The sequence below is a fragment of the Panthera leo genome, chromosome A2 (assembly GCF_018350215.1).
Source record: "Panthera leo isolate Ple1 chromosome A2, P.leo_Ple1_pat1.1, whole genome shotgun sequence".
NCBI classification, from domain to species: domain Eukaryota; kingdom Metazoa; phylum Chordata; class Mammalia; order Carnivora; family Felidae; genus Panthera; species Panthera leo.
In genome coordinates this window covers 73,800,931-73,813,161 of record NC_056680.1, presented here as the reverse complement: position 1 = coordinate 73,813,161, position 12,231 = coordinate 73,800,931, and the positions used below count along the sequence as shown (strand labels likewise).

Sequence of the window (12,231 nt, the reverse complement as noted above, 5' to 3'; positions counted from 1 at the left end):
TGAGCCACCAATATGGTGGCTAAAAGCTTGGAGCGGACACTTTGATCCTTCCTTGTCTCCCTTGGGGATCCTGGAGGCACCTCCCTGAAACCCTCAGTTCAGTGCTCAGTTTCAAAATTCTGAAAACTAGAGGCAAAGTCTTTCCATTCTGTGAACTATGTCATCCACTTTTGCAAAAGTTTGCAAATATTGAGGTTGTATGTATTAAGTACCTCCAGAAAGGAAGCATTTTTAGGACAGAGATTGGTTGTTCCCTCTTTGTACCTTCAAACCACTAAATGCAAGTTCACTTTAATTTGAGTTGTATTCTAATTAAATCCTGATGCCTATTTGAAGCCAAGAGATCATGAGGAATCTATGGATATAGGGTATATGTATGCCATGTCAATACCACTGCATAACCCCATTACCAAAAGACCAGATCTAGATGAGCCTGAATTGAACTTTTATTGATGCTTTTTCATGAAGGCAGCAGAAATTGAATTGATGGTGCTATTAGGTTGTCAAATAGCAGTGTCTCCCTTTTTTTCCCAGATAAGAATACATGAAGCATCATCCACACAGTCATTAAAACTTCTTGGGGGCAAAAGAGCTATAGAAGTTCAAGGTGATGGTCTAGATGTGTGTCTAACTGCACACTAGATGCTTTGTAGAAGTCCAGAACTTGCAGACTCCCATTTGATTGATTATTACATTGTTATTCCAACATACAGATTTGTACTGATGAACTGTGTTGTTTGTTTATTTGCTTGTGTTTAGATACATCTGTGTCTCATGCTTTAATCTTTAATTGGAATCATCAATAAATGTGTTGATACTTAATGCTTGTCAACAAGCATATATAAGCATAGTTAAGCCAGCATAAGCATACTTAAGAAGATGTAGCACTCATGGTGGGGCTGGGAGAGAAATAAGGACCCTCGGTGGTGACTGACAGGGAAGAAGGAGGTTGCTTGTCTGAGGTTCAACCAAAAGACAGATTCTTAAACTAAGCCCACATGTACATTTAAATGGAATACCATTTTCTGACATCAAGGCAAATCAGATATTCTGCAGTCCTATTTTTTCATTTAAACATGATTGTGAGCATTCACCTTAACTAAATAACTCCTGGATAAAATTTTGGGGATTGGTGGGGGAAGCAAATGGTGTAACTTTCCCAGAGCATCTTCTCTAGAGGGGACCCTATTTCACTCTATAATGACTGGTCTACTCCCAAGACAACATTCATCTAATTGTGGGTCAACATCCAGTATGGTGGGTTGTGTTGCAAGTGGCCTAGATTACATTTTTTACACACAACTGTTGTGTCCTTTCTGGTAGATAATGGTAGTCAGTAATGGTTAGAGATGGGTGAAGTCTTGTTACATTCCCAGAGACTTGCTACCTGGTTACAATGAAAACAAGCTCTGAGGCCAAGAGGTGCCATCCATACAGGTATTTATTGAGCACACTTTTATTAGCAAATAATCCCCAAATCATTTATTCAACCTATCTGAAAGCTTAATAAAGTCATAATTCTCTATCATTTTAGGTGAACCTAGAATACCTTGTACAGATGTTCTGTTAAGGCAGATATGGCAAGATTTTAGAAGCCAGATCTGTTTCTCCCACAGTCAGCATCATGCAACTAGAACTCTCTGACCCAAGGACTGGACATGGACAGTTTAGGGATCAAGCCATAGGTCACAGAGACTTGCTAGATTCTTAATATCTTTTGGTTGCACTCAAGGGAGGGAAATGCCTCTAAACTATTTTAGCCAGTACATATAGCTCGAATATGACTAACCAAACGAAAACTCATTTCTAGCCTCCATTAATACTGGTCAACAAGTTATTTATCTCACTCAAATTAATATAAATTATACTAATTAGCAAAATGCTGGGTGAGGGTGTGGTAGACCATGAATGGAGGTAGCAGAACAGTGGGTGGTACCCAAGCCTGAGGTAGGGTCTTTCTGAGGAAATGGTAACACTGAAGCATGAATATTGATTAAGTCAACTGACTGAATCTAAGATTGAGCTCAGGGGTCAGAAAACCTTTTCTGTAAGGAGGCAGAGAGTAAATATCTTAGGCTCTGCAGGCCAATTAGCAAAATCAAGACTGACCCCTGAGGAGAGTTTGGAGAGGCAGCTGCCTTCAGGCAAAGGCAAGTCCTGGGGGAGAACTCAGCTGCAAGTCATCTCAGCCAACATCCCTGGCAGCTGGGAAACAAGCGTGTTAGTGGTAAGAGGGGATCTGGGCGGCACACCACAGCATCCATGACAGTATATACTTCTGTTCCAACTGGACCCATGGCCAATTGGATGCCTCAATGTGGGTAGTAGTGTGGTGGAAGATGGTCTCTCTGTGTAATACTTTCTATCTTTCTAAACATACTGATATATATTATCTGTGCGTCTTCTCACTCAAGTCTCACAGTATCCCCCTTGAGAAATATAGAGCTATGTTGGTATGGAAACCAAGATGGGAGAGAGAGTGATTCGTCTGTGGTCATGGACCCCAATGTTTATACCAGTGCTATCAACAATAGCCAAACTATGGAAAGAGCCCAAATTTCCATCGACTGATGAATGGATAAAGAAGATGTGGTGTACACATACAATGGAATATTACTCAACCATCAAAAAGAATGAAACCTTGCCATTTGCAACAATATGGATGGAACTAGAATGTACTATGCTAAGTGAAATGAGTCATTCAGAGAAAGACAAATATCATATGATTTCACTCATGTGGAATTTAAGAAACAAAACATATGAACATAGGAGAAGGGAAGGAAAAATAAAATAAGATAAAAACAGAGAGAGGGGCAAACCATAAGAGACTCTTAAGTGTAGAGAACAAACTGAGGATTGATGGAGGGGTGGTTGGTGGGGGGATGGGCTAAATGGGTGACAGCCATTGAGGAGGGCCTATTGGGATGAGCACTGAGTGTCATATGTAAGTGATGAATCACTGGGTTCTACTCCTGAACCATTACGCTGTATGTTAACTAACTTGAATCTAAAAATCAAAACAAAACAACACAGTTGGAATATTGGGTTGAGGAGAGAAATCCAGCTTGGTATCAACGTTTTGCTGTGAAAGTCTATTGTGAAATGAACAAGGGTATATACGTTCAAGCTTTGTAATTAAGTTCCTTATAATGTAAGTTTCATCTCTTGAGTATTTGCTAAAAAACGTGGGTTTTTCTGCTTTTCTCAAAACAATTTTTATTTGCAGTTTAGGAGGTGACATTTAAAATTACTGGGGTGTCTGGGTGGCTCAGTCCGTTAAGGCTTCTGACTCTTGGTTTCGACTTGGGTCATAATCTCACGGTTCATGAGATCAAGCCCCATGTCGGGCTCTGTGCTGACAGTGCAGAGCCTGCTTGGGATTCTCTCTCTCGGTCTCTCTCTCTGCCCCTCCTCTGCTCTCTCTTCCCCTCTCTCTCAAAACAAACAAACAAACAAACAAACAAACAAACAAACAAACTTTAAAATTAAATAAGCAGTGGTGGGTGAATTTACGGTATTTTTAGTGTTTTAATCTTCATTAATTTTCAAAGTTTTCACAATAAATATATATACTTACATCAATAGAAAAAAATGATAAACTGTGGTCTTATTTCCAAAAGTCAAAAAGAATGTCTTTTTAAAACTTATTGAGAGAACTAGGAAATAATGAATGGTAAGAAAATAGAAATTCCTTGTAACTTTTGAGGGAAAGTTTCTTCAGTACATTAAATACCATAATGAGAACCAACAGACTTAGTAATATTTGGTAATTGGTAAAAACAAAATAGATAAAAGTTGTTTAACTTCATGACTAAGGTAACAAAATTCACACTTGAAGTTTTCTTTCCCCAAACCCATGAAAGTCTGGTTTTATCATCTTAATTATCTGTGATTTTGATTTTACCTCTTCTCAGCGGGAGAAATTAAATATGAAATATGATGTTGTCTTTGCATCTTAAATTGGCTGTAGGTAATTTGCATCGACCTTTTTCCTAAATTGAAATGTGTGTGTGGGGGGGGCGATACATTATTTTCCTTTATAATGGATATAATTTTTCTGTTGAATTCTAGAAATAGATCTGTTGAGTATTACTTTGCCATACGCTGGCACTTTGCAAACAAATGAATTGTTTCCCTGGATTTTTGAAGTCTGCCTGTCTTATTTACATTTTCCTCAAAGCTTTCAGATTGCCTGTTTCATAGTTAGTTTGTATGTACATAAAAATATGCTGGACCCAGTTCAAGCTCGGTTTAGATGGGCGCGGGTATTTCCACTGCGTGGCTGCCACTGGACACGGATGCTTTGCTGAGTTAATCATCTCGCTATCTTTAGTTTCTCTGACTATAAAATGAGGATGATTATGCTTACAAAAACTCTGTTGGCTAAATTATTGCAGGCCTTTAGCTGAATTATCTCTTTGTTTATCAGGGATTATTGATGACAGCCTAGTGAAAGCTCAAGCTGAATTCTCTTTCCTCATACGGTGCCCTCTATTTGCTCTTCCAATAAAGGGTTTACAGCAGAAATATATGGGGACATCTTTATTTAAAAATTATATTAAAGGACACCAGGAATTAGTATCTGATGATAATATATATGGTTAGTATGTGCTAAGTTGTATGTGACCATGTAGAAATAAACTGTAAGGAATATTAGGGAAAAGCTATTCGAATCTGGGAAGCATGGGGCAAATGTGTACTTGCTGAAGCCTTCTGGCTTATAATTGCAGCATGGTTGACAATTAGAGCTCTAATTTACATGAGCTGTGATCTAAGTGGGTACATTCTAAAATGAGTTTCGTGGGGCGCCTGGGTGGTCAGTTAAGCGTCAGACTTCGGCTCAGGTCATGATCTCCTGGTTTGCGGATTTGAGCCCCATGCTGGGCTCTGTGCTGACAGCTTGGAGCCTAGAGCCTGCTTTGGATTCTGTGTCTCCCTCTCTCTCTCTGACCCTCCCCCCACCCCCACGCTCTGTCTCTCTCTCTGTCTTTTTCAAAAATAAATAAACATTAAAAAAATTTTTAAATGAGTTTTAGGAAGCGCCAGATCCATTGGATAATACAAGAGAGAGATTACAAGGAAAAGTCCTTCCTTGGCCAGATGATTTTTTTTTAATTTATTTCTTTAAATTCAAGTTAGTTAACATACAGTGTAGTATTGGTTTCAGGAGTAGAATCCAGTGATTCATCACTTACATACAACACCCAGTGCTCATCCCAATGAGTGTCCTCCTTAATGCCCATCACCCATTTAGCCCATCCCCCCCACCCGCCTCCCCTCCAGCAACACTCAGTTCGTTCTTTGTATTTAAGAGCCTCTTAGGCTTTGCCTCCCTCTCTGTTTTTATCTTATTTTTCCTTCCCTTATGTTCATCTGTTTTGTTTCTTAAATTCCACATATGAGTGAAATCGTATGATATTTGTCTTTGACTGACTTATTTCGCTTAGCATAATACACTCTAGTTGCATCCATGTTGTTGCAAATGGCAGGATTTCATTCTTTTTGATTGCCAAGTTGTATTCCATTATATATATATACACCATATCTTCTTTAATGGCCAGGTGGTTCAGGGAAAGCGAGATTAAGCAGAGCTGAATCGGTTTCTTTCCTGGTAGACTCTTCTGTTGAGTTTTCCATGTGGGTAGGATTGCAAAACTCTGTTATGTAGAATATCCTTGGGGCGAGCATTCTGTGGACTGCACTTTGGATAAAATACTGTTTTATTCCAACCTTTTCATTTCCTAGATAAGGAAATTGAGGGTGGTGGTGGTCACATGATTTGCTAAGTTTACATAGACAATGAACCTGAACGCAAGCCTGGATATTTGACACTATCTGATGTCCTGTCTACTACACTGTGTCGCCCCATTGATTATGGAACCACGAGCAGTGTTGGACAGAGAAGTGTTTTGTTCCTAGAGTCTGCAGGGAGAAAGATACTACACACAATATGCTCTGGGAACAGTTGCCCAAGGTTTTAACACCCTTCAGGGTCCATAATTCAAGTTCTGGGAAAACCCATGAGTTGCTAAATTTATGAGCCTTGGTTTTTCATCCAGTACAGTATAAAAGGGTGCTGTGCTTTGGAGACGAATCTGCTGAAGTTCAAAATACACCTTTACTTTATTAGCTGTGTGGCTTTGGGACAAGTTACGTAGCTTCTCTGAGTCTCAGGCCTTTATCCCTCAAATTGGGGACTAATACCTTGCACAGTTTGGGTGACATTACATACATCTGAAATGGCTCTCTTCATTCGATACACGGGACCTAATTTTGTTCTTTAACAATGCGCGAATGAGATTTAAAGAATTGCTGGGTGGTTCTGGTATTAATTGCAGCCCTTTCATTGTAGGATGTGGTGAAATTTTTTCTTCACGTTTTGTGAATGGAACCTACCTCTCTCCTGCTTCTTCTCCTCTCTGCGTCTGGCTCTGAGGTCTCTGGTGACCCTTGTGAGTCAGCATGTATTGGCACATGCTGACACATGCCATGTCCTATTCTTGAATCTACTCACCACTCTTCCATATTGACCCAGTCATTTTTCTTCTGTTGAGGCTGATAAAAGAGTTTCAGGGAAGTCCCAACTCCTTCGACTGTGGTTGTGACAATTGCAGATTTTTAAGCGAGAAGTCTTCACCCCTTCTATTTTTTGCCAGCATTAGCTATTTCCGTTCCTGGGTGCTGCTGCAGGGATCCTTGTGCAGGTTGAAGATGCGGCTTTCTTACATTCCCGCGAGCATCTGTGTTGGCGCTTGTTGGAAAATCCTTTCTTCACTCTGGCAGAAAGGATTTTTACAGACTGCCATCCCTTTTGGCAGGGGAGAATGACTTCCAAGCCGAGAGCTGCTTGAAAGAGGCACTCCCTCATCACTTATGACTGTACTCAGTGGTTACTGCTTGTGACACATTTTCAAATGGACCCCCCAGTGGCTGCAGCTGTGATTAAAAGCTGTCTGCTCTCTGCCTCACTGGGGGTTTGCTGTTTAACCATGTCGTGCACATATATATATCTGGGCTACAGCTGCATCTTGGAAAACGTAAAGTGTTTTGTAAGATAAAAAAATCAAATGAGTACCTGAATGGCAGACTCCTGAATTTTCTAAGCTCGAGTCACTGAGAGGCACTACTTGGGAACCTAGCCCTGGATGAGGTACATAAAAGTCATTTAAGGAAGAGGAGCTAATGGTCAGTGAATGTGTACTATCTGCCAGCACATGCTTCGCACACATAGGCCGACCTGAACATCTTAAAGATTTAAGTGCTCTTGAACTTAGCAGTTGCATTTCGGCTACCCTCTGTGCTCAGGATTCAGTTTGACCATTCACAAGTAAAGCAAGAACAGAATATTCTTTTTCTTTTTCTTTTCTTTTTTTTTTTTTTTTTTTTTTTTGGTAAGACTATCCAGATGCCCCTGATATGTGAATAACCACATTTAGCTTCTCATGAGGGTTTTAAATGCCATTCTAAACAAAAGTTTACCATGAACACTACCTTAAAAAAACATTCAAATGAACAGTGCGCCCTCAGAGATAGGGTGTGCCTTTGAAAGGCACAGGTCACAACCCTTCCTCTAGATTAGAGAGATTGAGTATGCAACATTTTAGAAAGTAAAAATGTACTAGGATTTAAATCTGGGCTCTTTGCTGCATGTGAGGAGGACACTTACCAAAAGCATAAGGTGAAGGAGGCCTCCCATCCCTATCCTCTGGGCCCCACTCACTGAATCAGAAGAATCCAAATGCGCCTTTTCTTAGATGCATAGGAAGGAAACTTGGGGGACATAGGAGAATTTTGCATCCACTTTCCCCCTGTGCCTGCCTCCCCCCATCCCGGAAAGTCAAGCGCTCCAAATCTCGGTGACCAAAGGCAGTCAATGAAATGCTAATCTATCACCAGCAAATTTAGGCTGACAATACTGTGAATCGACCACATTGATGACATTGATTATATTTCAAATATTTACAATATGGTGAGACAAGCCTAATTTATTTTCTAAAGAGTTCAAGGTAGGTATCACTGATTCAGAGGGGGGAAACAATGGAGAAATGTTTGTGGTTGCTATCTGCAATAATCTGATGCTGACAGAGAGTAGTATTTTATTTAGTAATTAACAGTGTAAAGGGGAGAGGAGCTGTCATGTTGGTTCTTAAGCTGGGGAATGTGATGAAAGATGATATCTACGATCTCATCCTTTCCACTTGTTTAGGATTGTCAGGATGAGAAATGTCAGCATTATGAAAGCTCGGCTCTGCTCTTGATATGATAAAACCCTTCAAAAGCCAGTCTTTCTCTCCCTGGTCCCCCTCCTTTCCAGCTCTCTCTCTCTCTCTCTGCACTTGCTTTTTTATTTATCCTGTTTTGTTAGATGGCAGAAATATAATTCTTTTCTTTCTTCCTATTATAAGCCACCATTTTTGTTTTATTATATGTTTCACAACCCCTAATGCCCCACTGAAAATTACCTTGTTAAATGACAGTGTTTCGAAGCCATGAATCCTTTCCACCATTCCCTCAGAGGTTTGAAACAGTCAACAGACTGTAAAGAATAAATAATAAAAAAGTATTGATTATTTTGATGACTGTGAGATTCAATTAAGTATTAATTTTGCCCTCCAGTGGACCTATCAAGGTATTCAAAAGGGAGGATTCGGCTCAGCTAAATGCGTGCTGAGTGCTTCAGCCTTAAATAGGGAGAAAATGTGTTTACCTACAGTATTTGAAGAAGAAGTGCATTGATGCACAGAGTCCAATATTTAAGTGCTGTGCACATTAAGCCCTGGTGACAGTGACATTGTTTTCAGTGGTATGAGTATTGACTAAAGAAGTGCATTTGATGACAGCTTAAACTATTTGTATTGATTAACATTTTCATAGATTATCATGTGTCATATCAAATTCACTTTTCAGGCATGAATACATTAAAAAAAAAAAAAATCACCACAGGCATACGGCAACCAATGTAACGATGGGACAAGAGAGCATGCCGCCCCACCAGCTCCCGTGCTGGTCACCTGTTTCCTGCTCAGGAACCATTTAGGCATGAACTTGGCAATAAATACCTCCCAGATAACGCAAAAAGGGCACTTCCTGCTTTTCTTTTCCTTGTGCACCCGACGTTTGTGCCAAAACAATATCATGCATCTTAGTTTGCAAATGGAATAGCAGGCTATCCTTGGAAAATACTTCTGATCCTAAGACGCCTTCCTAATGAGCTGAAGATAAAGCAGATTTAAATTATTGGGGGTGGGGGGAAGTTTGTCTTTTTCGGAGGTGATTTTTGTTTCCTTTTTCTTTAATGCTCTGGGCGTATGATGCTCTAGGTATCGGAAGTATTGAACACAGTTTGTAAGTATTTTTTTCCAATTTCTTTAAAAAATTTTTTTAAACCAATTTAAAAAAAATCGATTTTGCTGTGTATTGTTTGCTTTAAAATGTTCATTTGCTTTGGGGTCAGCTTCACTCCCAAATCTGGGACCAGGGAAGTCAACTTCTGAGGGTACTGATGCAATTTACATGAGAAATCTCTTTTATTCCATTGAAAGCATTTTGAGGACTCTTTTCTCCCTATCTCTTTTCTCTGCTCTGGGGATAGGGTTTAATTGCTTCTCCCCCAGGGAGAGTGCTTCTTAAAATAGCCCGTGGTTCCTCCATAGGGTGCTTCTTCCTTTTTAGTGTGTTGCTGAAGTACAAACCCAGCATTTTCTTTTTTCTTACTGCATTAAAGACGGAACAAGGTGTAAAAACATTCGCACAAAAAGCACATCCCACAATTAAAGCTGTGTTGGTTTAGGTGGCTTTCAAAGAAGTTTTTTTTTCCCCCCTTCTTCCCTCCGAAGCTTCCTGAATCTCTCACTTGCTAGTTGAGCTTTAATAGGGTGGGGAGTAATGGAGAACTCCTCGGATCTGTAATAGCTCTTCACTTGACTGCAGCCAGCAATAACAGCGGGAGCAGCCAGAGATAAGAGAGAGAGGAGAGAGGGAGAGTGTGTGTGTGGAAGAGAGAGAGAGAGGAGAGAGGGAGAGGGAGAGAGGACACGCACACTAAAGCTGCCACTTTTTTTTCCTCCCCTTCACTCTTTTCCCCCATCCTAGGATCCAATGATAGCTGGACAAGTCAGTAAGCCCTTGCTGTCAGTGCGGAGTGAAATGAACACGGAGTTGAGAGGTGAGGACAAGGCTGCTACTTCAGACAGCGAGCTGAATGAGCCCCTGCTTGCGCCTGTGGAATCTAATGACAGTGAGGACACTCCCAGCAAGCTCTTCGGTAAGTCTGTCTAGGTATTTCATTTCAGCCCTACCATCTTGTCCAGAAGAGCGATCCACACCCCCCCCCCCACCCTTTCCCTGTTGTTCATTCCATTTTCTTGTAAGTGCTAAAGAGGAGCTTGGCATCTTGGAGGGGCCAAGCCACCGGGAGCCCACTCCGGCCGTCTAGCAGGGTGTCCTGCAAACTTTTCCCAGCAAGGAACTTCCTCACTGCTCCTTCGGGCTTGTCTGATATTGCCAGAGTCCCCGGGCTAGAAATTATTTAAAAAAAAAAAAAAGAAGAAGAAGAAGAAGGAAAAGAAGAAGAAGAAGAAGATGGTAATAATAATCAGGAAATCAGTTCCATTGTGAGAATTGGTTAACATTTATTGAATAAATATCGACTTGGTTTCTGGTTGCTTTGCAGCCTTTTGTTAAGGGGAAGGAGAGTAAAGAGTTATTATCTGTAGTCAAAAGATGGAAGGGGGAACTGAGAAATATCAATACAAGCCTTTCTGTGCCAGGTAAACAAAGGTGACCATGGGAATTGCTGGGAGATCTAACATTTTGTAATCACAATTAGAATGAGTATCTCTTCTTCTAAAAGGTGAGTGGGGAAGGAAAATAGGTCCTGTGCTTCCCTCCCCTACTGCCTCTTGCCTTGACCAGATGTTTATAGCCTCATCCTAAATGTGGAGGCAGCCCAGGACCTTTCAGGAATCTTTGTTCCATAAACAAAACAAGAGCAAGCAGAGTGCCACTCCAGCAAAGACATCTGTCATTCAAACAGATGACACTCTGTAAGCCAACTCAAGCAACTGTGATCTCTAATCAGAAAGGGGAGCGGGTTGTTGAGGCGCGTGACTGAGTGATGGATGGTGATAGATGTCTGTGCTGGAGGAGCACTTTATGGGATAGAGTGACATTAGGTTTTCAGAACACTTCCTCCTGAAACGCTTGCTTTTAATTATTTTCAAGTGCTTACATGCTGATAACACTGGATAAGCGCATGTACACCTTAACCTGTTTATATACATGTGTAAACTAACCTGATATATACATCTGATTATATATGTATATATCAGGCAGAGCACTGCTTGGGCTCAGTTTAAAAACATAGTCGTGTGCCTGAACTTCAAAGAAAAACAACACTACGGCACAGACTGCTTTGTTGAGAAAGTCATTAATTCAGCTGAAAAAAAAAATCAGCTTAATTTTTTTAGCCTCCAGGAAGAAAGCAGCTTCGATAGTTTGGCAACTTGAGGCCAGCTTCAACAGAGGATCTTTTCTCTGATTTGAAACACTCACTCAGCCAAACATGAGAGTGGTGTTGCAGAAAAACTTTCTGTTTCAGATTTTCTATTGGTAAAATACTGTTTTACAGTTACGAGGCTAACAGATCCCAGTTTCAAGAAATTCTGTCATATTACCCTGTTCTGGAAAAGCAGCTGTTCCACGCATATGGGTTTTCTATACGTCGGCATTAAGGTTTTAGCATTTTCCCTGTGAGGGAATATTTTGTTGCAGAGTAAGTTTCTACGTGTCTGGGGAGAATCATGTCCTAGAACACTCCTTGCGTTTCAGGGGGTTAGTGAGAGAAGTCAGATAAAATTATAAATTACAGAAAAGCAAGGCCATGCATGCTTCTGCCTCTCTGATGTTGAGGATCCTAATCCCAAGCCCTTTGACTTGTGAAAAGTAATCAGCTGTGAATTCAACAGGACTGCGGATCCTGGATTACTTGTTCCTAAACTTTGCCTGTATTTGAAAAAAGTAAATGCATTTTTGTAGACTTTCACCTAACACCCCAACTTGTTTCCTTTTTCCTTCAAGTCAACTAATAGAGAAGTAATTAACATGGCTTCTCAATGTTTATTTCGATTTTCCACTGTTGGAAATTGTTGCAGCTTTGTTATGTCACTTCTTACCAATTTGCACATGCAGAGAAATAAGCTTAAAAAAAAAAAAAAAAACCAAGAGGGCCAA

At 40.5% G+C, this 12,231-nt stretch overlaps 1 protein-coding gene across 3 annotated transcripts in view; it reads left to right on the top strand.

Annotated features, from left to right (window-relative positions):
* POU6F2 (POU class 6 homeobox 2) overlaps positions 1-12,231 on the top strand; it is a 463,146-nt gene that overhangs the window by 68,765 nt on the left and 382,150 nt on the right. For all 3 annotated transcript variants that reach the window (XM_042914645.1, XM_042914628.1, XM_042914638.1), the window contains one exon: positions 10,093-10,264. In XM_042914645.1, coding sequence (XP_042770579.1) covers positions 10,093-10,264 — 172 coding nt within the window. The remainder of the gene's footprint in view (positions 1-10,092; positions 10,265-12,231) is intronic.